Source organism: Panulirus ornatus, chromosome 58 (assembly GCF_036320965.1).
Source record: "Panulirus ornatus isolate Po-2019 chromosome 58, ASM3632096v1, whole genome shotgun sequence".
NCBI lineage: Eukaryota > Metazoa > Arthropoda > Malacostraca > Decapoda > Palinuridae > Panulirus > Panulirus ornatus.
Window position 1 is genome coordinate 7,465,659 of NC_092281.1, and position 17,013 is coordinate 7,482,671.

General features: G+C 35.3%; 2 protein-coding genes across 4 annotated transcripts in view; both read right to left on the reverse strand.

Annotated features, from left to right (window-relative positions):
* Positions 1 to 3,455, reverse strand: part of PGAP3 (Per1-like protein PGAP3) — a 13,921-nt gene extending 10,466 nt beyond the window's left edge. Inside the window, exons 1-2 of one of the 3 annotated variants that reach the window (XM_071695955.1) lie at positions 3,437 to 3,455; positions 3,012 to 3,109 (exon numbers count right to left, since the gene is read on the reverse strand). The gene's annotated coding sequence lies outside the window, so the exon portion shown is untranslated. Of the gene's footprint in view, positions 1 to 2,848; positions 2,868 to 3,011; positions 3,172 to 3,436 lie in introns of those variants that run through there. The other 2 variants (XM_071695956.1, XM_071695957.1) reach the window with 2 other exon arrangements.
* Positions 3,456 to 4,935: 1,480 nt separating this feature from the next.
* The window catches only part of LOC139766920 (retinol dehydrogenase 13-like), a 33,079-nt gene continuing 21,001 nt past the window's right edge, over positions 4,936 to 17,013 (reverse strand). The window contains exons 3-9 of the mRNA XM_071695959.1: positions 13,332 to 13,424; positions 12,770 to 12,894; positions 11,123 to 11,237; positions 9,609 to 9,803; positions 8,425 to 8,537; positions 7,936 to 8,025; positions 4,936 to 7,648 (exon numbers count right to left, since the gene is read on the reverse strand). Coding sequence (XP_071552060.1) covers positions 7,544 to 7,648; positions 7,936 to 8,025; positions 8,425 to 8,537; positions 9,609 to 9,803; positions 11,123 to 11,237; positions 12,770 to 12,894; positions 13,332 to 13,424 — 836 coding nt within the window. The 3' untranslated portion in view covers positions 4,936 to 7,543. The remainder of the gene's footprint in view (positions 7,649 to 7,935; positions 8,026 to 8,424; positions 8,538 to 9,608; positions 9,804 to 11,122; positions 11,238 to 12,769; positions 12,895 to 13,331; positions 13,425 to 17,013) is intronic.

Here is a 17,013-nt window from a genome sequence, read left to right on the forward strand (position 1 = left end):
CGTGGGGAATCTCACAGGCCCAACCGAAGAGCAGCCATAAGTTAAAGAGCACAGAGCAGATGTAATGAATGTTTTACCGAGTTGTATGTTACTGTTTATCGTCATATTTGGAAAATTATGTTATAAATAACAAATTAATGAAAATACATTTTCATAAAACATAAGAATATCCCACACTGCCACAGTGAAAGGGTTAAATTATTCATCAAGTCTAAAAATTATTTTATGATGGCATCGGTTCTTACAAATTCTATCATGGTCCTAACCATTTTTAGTACCTTTACAGGACAAGCACCTCCCTTTATAATATTATGCTACTGTACTCATTGTTTACTCAAAATATGCAGATGACATTATTTGAAAATTACTATTTATTACTTCTTGCAGTGCTAAATCTTCTACTTTCCAATCTCTGCACTACTTTCTTAATTTTCTTTTTGTAAGAACAAGTAATGATAAACAGATCATTTAAGGATGTATGTATATATACAGAGATTAGATTGAAAAAACTTTTTTCACCATAAAAGGTATATGTAAAAAGTTCCACTACGTGAAATAGGTATTCAGTTTGATATACTTTTTGTCAATATAAGTCAATTACTGACCACAATTCCATTAGGTAAGAAAGCTAATGTAGTTCAAGTTTTGTTTAGTAAAGAAGAATATTTATTCACTAACTTGCTGTAGGATTAGAAAACTTACTTGAAATTACAATCACCAATCCTGTAATCATTCAACAAAGTGAATAATAAAAACTTAAATGCAAATGAAATGTCCTTAAGTCAGATCAAATACAGCAGTCTTATATGATTTTTGCCAATGTCAAAATACAATATCCATCCTTAGGTTAAATATTACTTAGAAATAATTATAATAACTTTATGTCACCAATTCCATGGAGAGCACCTACAACACATAAAAATATTTACTTTCTCGCCAATACAGTAGTACCTGTACAATAACATTAGAATTTGGAACTTATTTGTTTTCCAAGCAATCTCATAGCATGAGTAATTTCATGACCGTAACTTATATGTGTTTGCACAAACTCAAGGAATCACAAGAAAATAAAAACTGCACAATGGAAATATGCTTTTGTTTAAACTGAATTAACTAGATTTGCTTGTTACTGTTAGAGTTTAGCCAATCCCCAACTTGTCCACCATTGCAGGCTTATTACTCAGCAGCCATTTCAAATTAGGTAGATTTTTTGGAAACGCTAGAAAAATATCACAGAGAACTCATATGAATGTAGCTGGTAATAATTCTACTTTGATGCATCAGTTGGTGTCAAGTAAACAAGTCAGTGCTGCAAGATGAAAGAGTGCTCCATTATTTTTGCTTCTCTTAAACCAATACCACAGTCTATTTATCTACAGCATATCAATTTTCATATGTATTCTTTTACAAGAGATTAATGAAAATTTGCAAGAAAAATTCCATAAGAATTTAACTGATTCTCCTATGATGGAATACGACAAAATCGTAAGGGGTAACTTATTTCGGAAAAGGAATAATACTTGATATATGGCACCACACGATGGGTGGCAGTGAAGAAAGTTACACCAGCATTCATGTTCAAACACCTCAAAACTTATGAAAACAAGAATCCCCATAAGTACAATTCAAACAATGTAAACAAGAGAGGGAGAAAAAAAGAAACGTAAAGAATGCAGTTTCCACATTGGAGAGGGCTGCAAAGATCAAGTAAAGTGAGGGATTGAGTGATTCAACAGGATATAATACAATTCAAAGAAATTATAAGAACCTCTGAATAGCTCACCTAACTTCTTCTATAGGCTTAAATCTACCTTAATTTTCACTGTTATAGCCCAATTACTTCAACAATAAAAATCCAACAAGAATGCTTTGCAAAGTGGCAGGGGGCTACTGATGTCAAAATGTTTCAGCCAACACTCAAATTCATGGTATATCTCAGCCTACAGGTGAGGCTTTCAAAGGTTGACTTAAAAAGGTCTTCATCTTCTAACCACCATTTTCCCTGATCATCACAGCCCTTCCCACTATCCACTTATTCATAATCATGTCATGATGATATACTCATTCCATTCACTCTCCCTATTGTCTATCCTCCAAAATCAACCCTGCCCTCTCGTATGAAATTTCATCATATTCCACGACTAAAAAGGTGTACCAATGATAAGCAAAACTAGAAAAAAAAAGATATTGTAAAAGTCTACTTTTGGGGCACATCTTTAAGAAAACTTGGAAAAATTACATAAGATAGATTTTGATATACTCACTTAAATTTGGAGTATTTTTTGCCCTGTTTTAATATGGGTATTTTTCATATGTAATGTTTAATGCTTTACTTAACAGAGGTGAAAACCTATTCAAAAACTAATTACATGTTTAAATGCATTCTGCTGCCTCTTCCACGACATATTTAGTTAAGCTGCAAAAGCATATCCCAATCATATTTAAATGGACTCATGGTATAATTCTCACTACCTATTAAATAACTTTCCAGTGTGGGAGGTCAGTGAAGAACAGGGATAATGTGAGTGGAACTCTGCCTTATTCATACTTCGTCTCAAGGCTTGGTTGAGGACAATTTTAACTATTCAATATCATTATCAAGATATAATAAAACATACAAATGGTATAAGGTGTCTTAGCAGTAACCACACTTCCTCAATCTACAAGTGACAACAATCTTGGGTGGCCTGTGTAACGTTATCAAAAAACTCAACCACTTCTAATTTAAGTAGTGATGAGATTTTTTTAATACAACACCTTACAGGTGCGGTAAGAGAATACGTGATATTAAAATTTCCAAACGTTAGCAAGAAATTTCAGATAGATTAATGAAAAACTGAAGTCATACTAGTGTCACGTTTTCGGCCGCCACTGTCAAGAAGATATTCTAAGTGAATGACGTCACATGCACATTTACCATGGTTTATATGTTTTGAGTAGATCCTCCTCATCATAATCCTGTCCGATGACAACATGCCATGACACTGATCCAAAACTTAAAGATATTTTACCTTATAATCCTGTCAGGTGGAGAGACATCAGGGTAGCCCTTACAATGTTTACGTCCACCAGTGTTGCCAACGATTTGTTAATTGCACCTATTCAGCGGCTGAAAGACAAATTAAACGTGTGGATGCAAGTCAATAGATGATGATCATTAACTAAATTCTTAGGCTGAAAAACACAGAGGTTAGGTTACAGATATATAGTTAGTTTTCCTGGTAACAGAAAGTAATTCATTGTTACAATCCTCATCGTGTTAGCTGTAGCGCTTCAGAAGGTTTGCTATACCCAAGGAGGAGAGTGATAGATACTATATAACATCTCATACAACATAGTTGGTGTACTACGTTAACTTTTAGTCCAGAAAACTTATTAAAGACAACCTGATGATTCCTCCTACCCGCCTTCTGCTAGTTTAGGTTACGTCACATACCTGTACTAACTTAAAACGCTTGGGTGGGAGTGGATGTAAAAATCTTCGTAGATTCCTAATTTGAGGCAGAGTGGATAGTCTCAACATTTTTGGGAACATTGTAGTACAATGTATTAGATGTAAATATATATCAACTGTAAACTAAATAATGTATTAGATGTAAATATATATCAACTGTAAACTAAATAAAAGACTATTGACGTGTATACATGTATAACATTAAAAGGTCATTTGAGGCTTTGATTAAGTGGGAAATGCATTCTTTGTTTAAAGATTTCTTTATTAATCTTAAACCAGGGGTTACAACACTTATATGAACCCATTTTGAGCAGCTTTATTAACTCCTGTTATAATGAAAGATTACGAACCATTGTGGTATAAAGAAAACCAATACTGATGCTATATATGAAATTCCGGAACTCTTACAATTTAAACGCAAGACTAATACCCTTACTTATTGGTCATATTGGGCCAAGCATCTTAGTTGACATTCTTGCGTTAGCCTATAACATAAACACATCGATTAACATTAAGTACTGCAGCTGGATAAATGAATGTAACTCCTATGTATCAAATAATTTTCTGCCTCTGGTCTATGTGATGGGAAGCTCATGACCAGGGATAATTCTTTCGTATAATTGATATCTATGACATTTTGAACCTCTTGTTTTTAGAATTACTTTTTATGATACTAAAGCGAGATGCCTCTATTATTAGATAGTTTTATCGTATAGCTGACCTGACTACACACATCCGACCTGTGCCAGCAAGAATGGGCTGTGGTTGGCAAGAGCCAGTGCCACGATGAAACTTGGTGCTTATGTAAGCTCAGAGTACATATGCACTTGGCAATTATACGGAAAGCATGAGCGAATATTTTTTTTTCGATATATGAACTTATTATGAAGTTACTGGGAGTATGATGAGTAAGGACATCACGAAGTTTAACGGAAGGTAAAAGCGAGGTTGGGTTTATTTTTTCAACCAATGATTTCTTGAGCTACCATTAATATGGCGATTTTTTAAGATTCACAGAAAACGAAGCGTGACTGTTGAGAGGTAAACTTATGTAAATAACGACACAGGAAGACTAGATATGTTCGCAGGGTAACTACGGCACCTTTTAAAATTCATCTTTTTCTGTATATCGATATAAAGATTATCTCCCAAGTACCTGAACAAAATGTTTCTATATCATCTGTTTTCGTTTCCCCACCAATTTATCCAAGGAAAAGGTGGGTGGTATATAAGGGGCCGAATTGGATACAGTTCCCTCATTGAACCATAAAATTAACTTAATCATTATGATTAATATATAAATAATTCGATTCATTTTAAACCATAAATAGGAAAATAAGGATCTTTGTATAATCAAGTTTCAGTGGTTAATGCTATTGACTATTAAGTTTCATACCTTACCAATGTAATGAAGAAAGTTCATAACTGAAAATTTACATATAATCATATTAAACTGCTTCATCGAAAAAAAACTCTACTAATTATTGCTAACACCTGTTTATTATCACGTAAAGACATATCTAATTCAAAGCACCTCTATACAAATGCTGTATTCAAATCTATAAGTGGTTGATTAATAGCAGTCTAAACTGAACATCCTAATACCTTAATATTGCTAAGCTGTTGAAAATGCAATGGGTTCTTGTATACTAATCTTGTTTTGAGTTTTCCATAATCTTAGGGAGTTTACCTGTGCAACTCCCTCACACTACAAATCCTGGACAAGTGCTGATTTCACATTTTGGTACTAACAGTGTACCAGCCGCACCTAGGAGAAAATTGCAATCTTCGGTGTCCTGAAATTGGTTCTCAAGGTCAATGTGTAATAGTTTAAAATGTTATTCAGATGCCTTTAGGTGCTGTAGTTCACCCATAAAAGAACAACGAACAAAAGGTTCTTCCACATCTTTCTCAGATCTTTTCCAGGTTTTCTCCAAATCTTTCCCAGTTCCTCATCAGGTCTTCCTCAAGTCCTGCAACGTATCTTCAGTAATTCATCTTCATATCCTCTCTCGGATCTACCCTTGTCTACTGACACATCTCTTGGTTTCCAAGCTCATATAATGAATTCCGACATCCATTTCACAAAGTAGCCCCATGAAATAGCATCTTAAGCGAGCCCCATTCAATTCTAATGATTGTCCAGTGCATCTTATCATAAAATCTATATTGCAATAAATCTTTTTAATGCTCAAATAGGTTGCGAACAAGGAACTGTTTCAGTGCATTATATATGACAGCTAGAGAATATATGTGAGAGGATGTTACCTTTCTTCGTCTGTTCCTGGTACTACCTTTGTAACATCAGGAGTGAATTGGAACGATGTGGTATACTGGGGTTGATGTGCTGTCATTGGAATGAACCTGGGTATGTGAAACATCTGGGGTAATCCATAGAAAGGTATGTGGGGCCTGGATATAGATAGAGAGCTGTGGTTTCGGTGCATTACACATGACAGATAGAGACCGAGTGTGAAGGAATGTAGCCTTTTCTTTTGTCTGTTTTCCTGGCACTACCTTGCTGATGCACGGGGTGGCGATGCTGTTTCCTGTGGGGCATAGTGGCATTGTCAGGATTTGTGTCTCCAGTTTGATCAGTGATCTGATGTCCTATGTGAAGACAGGCTTCATAATCATATTTGTATTTCTGTGTTATCTAGATACAGAAGGGAAAATTGTACATTCCACTTTTGAAAGCAATCATACAGGGGTCCCTTGCCTATCACAGTTTTCTAAGACAACATAAAAATTTTATCCATGCACTGTACAAGTGTGAAGTGGCCATCAGTTGCTTGTGGCCCAGCTTGGCAGACCAGCATTACTAAGGAGAGGCAGGAGGAGTGTTATAACCTGGCTGTGTTGCTAGGGAAAATATTTAGCTTTTTGTGAGACACAGCTGGCTGGACACTTTGTAAGAGTAAGGAGGCACAGCATCAATGGTAACTATTATCATATCATTACTGTTCAGTTCAGTACATTTACAGCATAAACATGTTATTCTGAAGTAATTGTGCTTATCTTTAACCTTAAAAGTTTTCACTATAAGACTTCAAGTTATATCTTGAGTTCACTGTCCCTAAAGCCACCTATTTCCCATAGGCCCTATAACCTTAACAACTATAGTTTTACCAAACATGAGGTCTTCCAGTAATGTAAACCCAGTGGTTGGCAAGGTACCTCTCAATCATCAAATGATAAAAACACCTAAGCAGTGGCAAAGCAATGGATTATGCTCAATATTTTTACAACAAGTTCTTCATGATACAGGACGATCATTAGCTGAGGTGGTTAGTGTTTGCACAACAGCATAGATGTACCACGCAGCCTTGCGTGTACACCACACTAACCAAAGACTTTGGTCTATGAATTCCACTTTCAGATGACAGTGCTAACCTATGTCCAATTGAACGAAAGTACACATAGAGCTATTCTGGTTACATTACAGTGCACTTGTAGCTGAATTACAAATATATAATCTTATGTGACATGAATGTATATTTCAATTTCATTATTTTTCTCTACAACAGGATGTGCTGATCTAATCTAAATTACAATATTCAAGAACTGATCGTCATCAATCAACAGTGATGTTCAGAATGGTGGTACTCATATGATAGCTGGAAACTGAATTACAGTAATGAAATACCAGTGATGCTAACAATACAAAAATTGGTGTCATATACTCCACTCCACAGTCAAGTAATATGCATGCAGTAGGCACAAAGCTACTGGATGCCTTACCACTAGTATCAGGAATGTCACTAGTTGTGCTGAGTGACCCCACAGTCTGTGTGTGTGTGTGTGTGTGTGTGTGTGTGTGCAAAGATTTGCCAGGTCAAGTCTGACAAAGACTCTTGTTAATGAGAGCTTGTACTAGGGTATGCCATTACTAGCACAGGTTTGGTGTCTATGCTTGGTTATGGCACAGGATGTTAATGGCACAGGATGGAGCATGTGTGACAGAGTGTAGCAGCATCTTTTAGATTAATGTGTGAGTTGTGTATGTGCAGATGTAACCAATCATCAACCTCACAAATGTCATTACTGGTGTGTAAATAATGGTCTTGGTGCTGGTGAGGTGATGGCATGCTAGTAGAGTCTTTCCTTAGGTGTAAGCTTCACTTGTTGCTCACTAAAATCCCAAAACTTCTTTGCCAGCCCATGGTCCTGGGCTTGTTTGGAGGGTTTCCTCTCCTGGGGAAGAAAACACTATGTAAGACACATAGTAATAATAAAAGAGAGGGAGAGTTGGATGGAGTGTAAAGTATGTGTATACATCTGCATGTTTTTGAAATTACCTGTTTGAGTCTGCTGGGAGGGAAAATTTACATTTACTGGGTCTCTTCATCACAAGTTTCTGTCAAATGGTGTTCTTAATTCTATTGTCAACAATGATCACTTTCTCTTCATTTGTACTATTTCTGCTAATCATCTCTTTTACCTTTAAATGTAACGAGGAAATTTTCTGAAAGAAGTCTTACCTTACAATCACAGAAGTATTTCCCTGTTACATTCTCCACTTCTTCTGACACGGCCAGGTAGATGATGGTTTGAGCCCCGAGCTTCTCATCCTGCATAACATGAAGTGCCCCTATGAACCTTTCAGTGTAAGAATCTAAAAATTTTCTTGCTGAAGCACCAACAAATTTAATGCATTACAGTTTTAAAACAATTATCACTGTTTGTTTGTTGTAAGAAACACTGATTTTCATCACTATACGAGACAAAAACTTTTATTTGTCTAACAGGAATCTATCAACTTCTATAGTCTGACAGCATACAATGCCTTAGGTGCCACATAAGTAAATGCAATAAATCCTATTTACAAAACAGTTATATCAAAAGTTTAATATCTATCCTATAACATAATTGCTTCTTCAATTCAGGTTCCTAACACACTTACAATTACATACTAAATGTAAGGTTAAAGGTTACCTTTTTACAGGTAGGGGAGATAAGAAACAAAATACCTTAGCCATAAGAGAAAAAAGACAAGCGAAGAAAAGGGCAAGCTTGCTGTTATCCCCTTTCCATAATATTTCTGTGTTCACAGCTCCAGGATGTAGACAGTTGGTTGTCACACCTGGAAGTATACAGATAATGGGGAGGGTTAGTGACAGCTGCATAGTGAGCCAGCAGTGGTCAAGTTGCACTCCTCTGACCCAAGTAGCTACTTTTACTTTCTGTCTCATACACACATGGACTTCTGGCATTCTGTCCACAAATATAAAATCTCTCATCATACATAACACTTCACAACACTTAACTTACACAGCTGATTCTTTGTAACTCTAGATTTTCCTGTGGTTAGTGCTATGTGCTAGTGCTGTCTTCTGGCAAAATGGTAGGAGCAATAAAAAGTAATAGTAGCTAGGAACATTTAGGTAGGAGCTTTAGATAGGATTATAACGTAGAAGTAGTAGGTAGGAAGAATGGGTGGGAGAATTAGGTAGAAGTAGTCAGAAGGGACATTAGGTAGGAGCCTCTATAAACACTGCACCAGACTTGCCCTCTGCTAGTGGCGTGTTAAGGATGAGGCACTAAAGGTTGAGAAGTGGCACCCAAGTTCTCTAGTTACAGGGACTCTAATGCCATGGCCATCCTCTTGAGGGAGTTTCAGAAAGTAACAGACATCAGAGATACAGATATATAGATGGATAGAAGATTCACAAACATAACTAGTAAGTACTCATGTTATTTAAACTGCACTTTATATTAGATTATACTGCACTGTATATTGAATTATCATATCATTAATTACAGATATATTCCCTGTGTGTTATAAAAGGCGGCTAAAAGGGGAGGGAGTGGGGGGATCGAATCCTCCCCTCCAGTTTGGACTTTTCCAAAACCAGGAACAGAGAATGGGGTCAAGTGAGGATTTTCCTACTTGGGCTCAGTCCTCTGTTCTTAACGCTACCTTGCTGATGTGGGAAATGGTGAATATGTATGAAAAAAATCCAAGTTAGTCCAGGAACATAACTAGCCCTTATACATGGGTTTCTAAGAAAAAATGGATTCATTAATCATTTTACTCAGACTGAACCTTTCCAGGAACTTCACACTGTTACATGAGGTTCACTGTAAGTTTATGTTTAAAACACATTAATGAATAACAAAAAGAAGTAATATCAACAATGGTTTCACTGCATACCTGTATTGCGTAGCTTCTCTGAGAGCTCTAAAGTAAACAAGATATTAGCCAACTTGCTTTCAGCATAGGTAGCAAACGACCCAGGATACGGTCTTTTCTTATAGTCGAAGTCGTTGGGGTCAAGTGATGGGCAAAAGAGATGGCCGTCAGAGCTCACATTCACCACCCGACTGGGGACACTCTTCTTCAACAGCCCTGAAGGATGAATCAACTATAAGATCTGTAACTGAATATTGCTTCTTATGTGTAATGGGTGGTTGTACTGGAAATGAACTATCTATGACTAGTATGTAGTATGACAATATTAGGGGGTTTGATTGAGTAGTAAGAAAAGGGTACAAGAGAGGTGTGCTAGTAGGAAGAGTGTGGTTGGGAAAGCTGAAGAGGGTTTGCTGGAATGTTTTGGACAAATAAAAAGAACGAGCAAGGGGGGAAGGGGGTGACAAAGAGGAAATATGTGTCAGAACTGGATGGGAAAAGAAGAAGAAAGATGGAGACCAAATTGGAGGTGGAAGGGTGAAGTGATAAAGTTTTTGAGTGACTGGGGCCTGATCATGCAGGAGGGTGAAAGACATGCATGGGGTAATGTGCATTGAAACAATGTGGTATACAGTGGGTGAAATGCTGTAAATGGACTGAACCAGGGATGTGAAGCAGTTGGGGGGAAGCAATGGAAAGGCCAGTGGGACCTAGTAGTGGATAGGTGGCTGTGGTTTCAGTGTACTGCACATGACAGCAACAGCCTTTCTTCATCTGTTCCTGCTGCTACCTTGCTAATGCGAGAAACAGTGGCTAAGTATGAAAAAATAAATGTAACATCTATGATATACTTCCTAAATTCAACTGACTTAGTCATTAGGTCACTAAGCTTTATTTCAACAGGTTACTAATAATACGAGACAAAAAAAAACAAGGGTAACGAAAATTCAAGTGTCACAAAAACAACATATCACATTAATAAAATGACTTATAAAGCACTGGTGAAAATTCAATAAAAATCTAGAGATGAACACTTACACGGTAATCTGAGCCATCTTATTCTCAATGCCAAATTGACAAGCACGGTATGTCAACTTACCAAATACTTTTAGCTAATTTGCGCTTCAAACCAAATCAACCAGATCATTAAAGCCTACTTACCCAAACTAACTTAAATAGCACTCGAATCGTACTCAACCAATATAATCTGAGCCAGTATCTTCTCCAAGCTCACTTAAACAGCATTCCAAGTTATCTTGCTACGGTAACTAACTTCCTACTTGGTACTGTGAGCCAGCGTGTTTTCCAAGCTAACTTAAAAAAACATTTTAAGCCAACTTAGTACTCTCAGTTGCAGTTGGTGAATTCTCCAAGTTTAACAGCACTTCAAACCAACTCAGTACCTAAAATCAATCTGTTTGGATGAATCTAAACAGCTCTTCAAGCCAAGGAACTCTATAATTTGAGCCAGTGTTTTCCAAGCCTCCTCTATTATCACTCCAAGGCAACTTGTGCAATACTTTGATTCAACTTACCCAGCAGCAAGTTGGTGAGGAGAAAGTGGCCATAATGATTAGTAGCCATTGTCAGTTCCAGGCCATCATCTGTCAGCTTCCTCTCTGGCTCGCCCCTTATCCCAGCATTATTCACCTGCCATGTACAAAAAGGGTCAAGATAATGTCTTAGATATTCCACTGTCATAAGAAATGACGACCAAGGTAATGCACATGCTTTTATCTGTACATTTACAACGATCTAGACAATGGAATTATGTATCAATCTGCAAAGCAGGTGTTACCATACTTCCCCTGGCTGAAGTTATACTGCAAGTGAAAAGTCACCTTTGGCAGGGTTGTAGCATAGTCAGGTGACAAATGAGTACCTAAAAATGGTGTTGCATTTGCAGCTCACCATCTATACCATCTTTTAACTAAAATTTTTTGACATTACAGAAAACTGACATGATGGACACTAGGAGGAAAAAGTAAACCATACTGTGTGATGGACTGAGGAGAACTTACAAGTGAAAAAAAGATTAAGATGAATGTTATGCAAAATTTGGTGAAATACCAATTTTGGGGCATTACACGTGATAGAGAACAGATGTGAGCAGATGTGGCCTTTCTTAGTCTATTTCCATGTGCTCACTCACTCAGCCCTTATATCTATTTTCACTTAGAAGAAGAATGAAAAAACAAATCATGTCCCTCTGGTCTAATTCACCTCTACTATATATCAGATCATTAATATGCCTTTTTATAAAATCCCTAAGTCATTTCTGCATTGCCTCTAAACTGGTACTTCATAGCCAAATACCTTAGCTGTTTTGCAAGATTCAGCAGATTAATGTTAGCTGGCATCATGCACAATTCACCTAAAATGGTATGCTTTTTGGCAAAATTCTGCTGATTTAGATTATTATCATGCAAAGTTCAGCTAATTAACTTCATCTGCTGTCATACAAAATTTTGGTAAATCAAACTGATTTCATGTAAAATTCAACTCAGCAGCTTACTCTACTGTTAAGCAAAACTCAGCTAAACAACTTAGTCTACTGTCATGCAAAATCTGCCTGTCTAAATAAGACGACTTTTATTCAACATTCAGCTGCTTTAGAAGTTTAGACTGATGACATGCTAAATTCACATGAGTAACTTTCTCTACAATCACACAAAATTTTGCTGAATAACAGACTGCTGTCTAGCAGAATTTAGCGCAGTAGCTTGGAATGTTGTCATATAAACTTCAGTTAAAAAAATATGTATTCTAAGGATGTGGATGTGATTTTAACTTGCTGTATCAGTACTGACAAAGCTTTATTCAATGGCCTCATTACAATTAGCAGATCTGTATTCCACTTTAAAAGATGTTCAGAAAGATATGAACAAAACAATACTAAACCAAAAATTGCAACCTACATTTCTTTTAAGTGGAATGAGTCCATAAGTATGATTTTCTTTGGTAACCATAAGTTAAAAATCACAGTGCCCTTAAACAACACATTTATAGACTTGACTCTAGTAGTCATGCAAAATTCAGCTGTGACAAATTGGTCATGCAACACATAGCAGAATAATTCAATATACTAATGCAAAATTTTACAAACTTAACTACTCTTATTGTAGCTTTAGAGCTACCTGGGTAGCTGTCTACCAATAAACTATTTCCAAAAGCCATCTTACGAGAATGTGTAGTTCCTTTTCAGTATCGAGAATGCCCTGTGCAAACTTCCTGACGGTGGTGAGGTTTGATGTGTCCAAGTACTGCACCTCTACGTTATTATTCCCTGTTGTGCTGATGATGGCATCTGTAGACAGGTAGTTTGGCTTCATACATGGTTAAGCAATATAATAATGGGTACAGAATATAAAAATGATATCGTAATCACGTTTGGGAAGATGTATCTTTTTAGGTAACTCTCTAAGGTAATGACACGTGCATATTCTAGCTAAATATATTTTACATGAGAGGTACTACCGGACTCCTTACTCTCTACTCTCTGCAGAGGTCATGCAGGTTGTGGGTTTCTACCTGCTGCGAAATCTACTCTCATGGTGATGATCCTAAAGCTGCATCATGCACAACCACTTACTGAGAAGTTGTTTTTCCACAAATTTCTTTCCCTATTGTAGCAGACATTTAAGCCTTCTGTCACCACTGTGGAACCACACAAGGTAAGAAAATAATGATATAGAGTGGAAAGTGAAACTCCCACTGATGTTTCTATGATAAGGTAATAGTTACCAGCGACTTTCTGTGCCTTCTCCAAGTTGCGACAAGCGAGGATGACTCGGGCGCCTCTTCTGGCTAGGTCCAGAGCAGTTTCCTTACCAATACCTGGGAATGAAGTGAATAAATGTACATACCACCCGGGAAAATGAGAAATGATTTATACTCTGTGATATGATCATGCGCAGAGAGGGTACTTTCTGAACAACATTATTACCTCACTTCACCTTCCTGCCCTGGGAGCCCCACCTTCCCTCTACAAGGTCTCTGCAGCACTCAGGAAGCTCGCCACGCCCAATGACTATGACCAAAGAAAAAGACAAAGAAAGGCCACATCCTTCACGTCCATTCTCTAGATGTCATGTATCAAAACTAGAGCTCCCTATCCACAAGCAGACCCCTCCGACAGTGGCGTATCTAGGGTATGGCAGGTGCCCTGGGCGCAACTTGAAGAGGGGCGGCACTCAACAGGTTTGTTTTTGACATATGCTACCCGACTGACATTTTCTACGGTTTGGTTTTGAGAGATAATAAAGATACTAGCCTACTTTTCAACTAGAGTAATATTTCCTGCAATCAGTTGCATTACCGTTTCTACGTTACAATTTTGATCAAATAAATCTTTAACTTTGAGTCTTTAAGATTTTATATAAATGTAAGTTTGGTCTAATTCTTCATTCTTCAAGGGTTTATAATTACACTGTATATATTTATATATACATCCACTATATGTACACTTTCAATCAGGCCAGGGGAGCAATTTAAGTGCTTACCATAGGCGCTATTTCCCATAGATACGCCCCTATTCAATTAGGGGCATTTTCAGCTCAAAACACTTTTTGTCTCAAAATTGAACGACAAGATATTCAAACACTTCTATACTTGAAAGACTCATGGAAAATATATCAAAATGCTCTCAGTTAACGATACATACCCAAGAAATACGACACAAACGAGCAGAAAATATTTTAAAATAGACTTCATTTAACAGCTTAAATGAATGTCATAATGACTACTAAAGGACATTTTAACACCAGGTTTGTATTCAGGATGAAAAATACTTCTTATGATGAGTTTTTAAAGGAAATCTATTTTCCAGAGAAAAATGCCAAAAAATTGAGTTTTTCAGCTAAAAAAAACTTTTTGTTTCTAAACTGAAGGATAAGACAATCAAAGCTTTCTATTCTTGAAATTTTCATGGAAAACATATCATAATGCTCTCAGTTACCGATACATACCCAGAAAATACAATGCAAAGGTGCAGGAAATATTTGAAAATAGACTTCATTTAACAGCTCAGATGAATGTCATAAAGACTACTAAAGGACATTTTAACACCACATTTGTATTCAGCATGAAAGATACTTCTTACAATGAGTTTTTAAAGGAAATCATTTTTTCTATGAAAAATGCCAAAAATTGAAGGTAACAGTTCAGGGTACTTTTTTTGTTTTTTGTTCAAAAAACTTTTTGTTTCAAAACTGAAAGATAAGACATTCAAACACTTCTATACTTGAAATAATCATGGAAAATATATCGTAATGTTCTCAGTTACCGATAAATACCCAATAAATACGATGCAAATTAGCAGAAAATATCTTAAATTTGACTTTATTTAACAGCATAAATGAATGTCATGATGACGACTGAACGACATTTTAACACCAGATTTGAATTCAACCTGAGAAATACTTCTCATTATGAGTTTTTAAAAGATATCTATTTTCCTGAGAAAAATGCCAAAAATTGAAGGGTATTTTTTTAGCTCAAAAACTTTTTGTTTCAAAATTGAAAGATGAGATATTCAAACACTTCTATACTTGAAAGAATCATGAAAAATATATCATAATGCTCTCAGTTACAGATACATACCCAGTAAATGTGATGCAAAGGAGAAAATATTTTAAAAGTGACTTCATTTAACAGCTTAAATGAATGTCATAACGACGACTAAATGATACTCTAACACTAGATTTGAATTCAGCATGAACAATACTTCTTATAATGAGTTTTTAAGGGAAATCTATTTTTCTGAGAAAAATGCAAAAATTGAAGGTAATAATAGTTCAGGGTATTTTTTAGCTCAAAAAACTTTTTGTTTCAAAATTGGAAGATAAGACATTCAAACACTTCTATATTTGAAATAATCATGGAAAATATATCATAATGCTCTCAGTTACCGATACATACCCAGTAAATACGATGCAAAGGAGGAGAAAATATTTTAAAAGTGACTTCATTTAACAGCTTAAATGAATATATTAAAGAAGACTGAACGACATTTTAATACCAGATTTGAATTAAGGATAAAAAATACTTCATATAATTTAAAGGAAATCTATTTTTCTGAGAAAAATGCCAAAAATTAAACGTAATATAGTTCAGGGTATTTTTGAGCTCAATAAAGTTTTTTTTTTTTTATCAAAATTGAAATATAAGATATTCAAACAGTTCTATACTTGAAAGAATCATGGAAAATATATCATAATTCTCTTAGTTACCGATACATACCAGGTAAATACGATGCAAAGGAGCAGAAAATATTTTGAAATAGACTTCATTTAACAGCTTAAATGAATGTCATAAAGACGACTCAATGACATTTTAAGACCAGATTTGAATTGAGCATGAAAAATACTTCTTATAATGAGTTTTTAAAGGAAATAAATTTTTCTGAGAAAAATGGCAAAAATTGAAGGTTCGGGGTTTTAACACCAGATTTGAATTCAACCTGAGAAATACTTCTCATTATGAGTTTTTAAAAGATATCTATTTTCCTGAGAAAAATGCCAAAAATTGAAGGGTATTTTTTTTAGCTCAAAAAACTTTTTGTTTCAAAATTGAAAGATAAGACATTCACACACTTCTATATTTGACATTCAAACATTTCTATATTTGAAATAAACATGGAAAATATATCATAATGCTCTCAGTTACAGATACATACCGTATAAATACGATGCAAAGGAACAGAAAATATTTTAAAAGTGAATTCATTTAACAGCTTAAATGAATATCATAAAGAAGACTAAATGATATTCTAACACTAGATTTGAATTCAGCATGAAAAATAATTTTTATAATGAGTTTTAAAGGAAATCTATTTTTCTGAGAATACAAAAATTAAATGTAATAGTTCAGGGTTTCTTTTAGCTCAAAAAACCTTTTGCTTCAAAATTGAAAGATAAGACATTCAAACATTGCTATATTTGAAATAATTATGGAAAATATATCATAATGCTCTCAATTACCGATATATACACAGTAAATACGATGGAAAGGAACAGAAAATATTTTGAAAGTGATTTCATTTAACAGCTTAAATGAATGTATTAAAGACATGTGAACGACATTTTAACACAAGATTTGAATTCAGTGTGAAAAATACTTCTTATAAGAAATTTTTAAAGGAAATATATTTTTCTGAGAAAAATGTCAAAAATGGAAGGGTATTTTTTTAGCTCAAAAAATTTTTGTTTCAAATTTGAAAGATAAGATATTCAAACAGTTCTATACTTGAAAGAATCATGGAAAATATATCACAATGCTCGCAGTTACCGATAAATAGGATGGAAAGTAGCAGAAATTTTTTAAAAAGTGACTTCATTTAACAGTTTAAATGAATGTCATAAAGACGATTCAATGACATTTTATGACCAGATTTGAATTGAGCATGAAAAATACTTCTTATAATGAG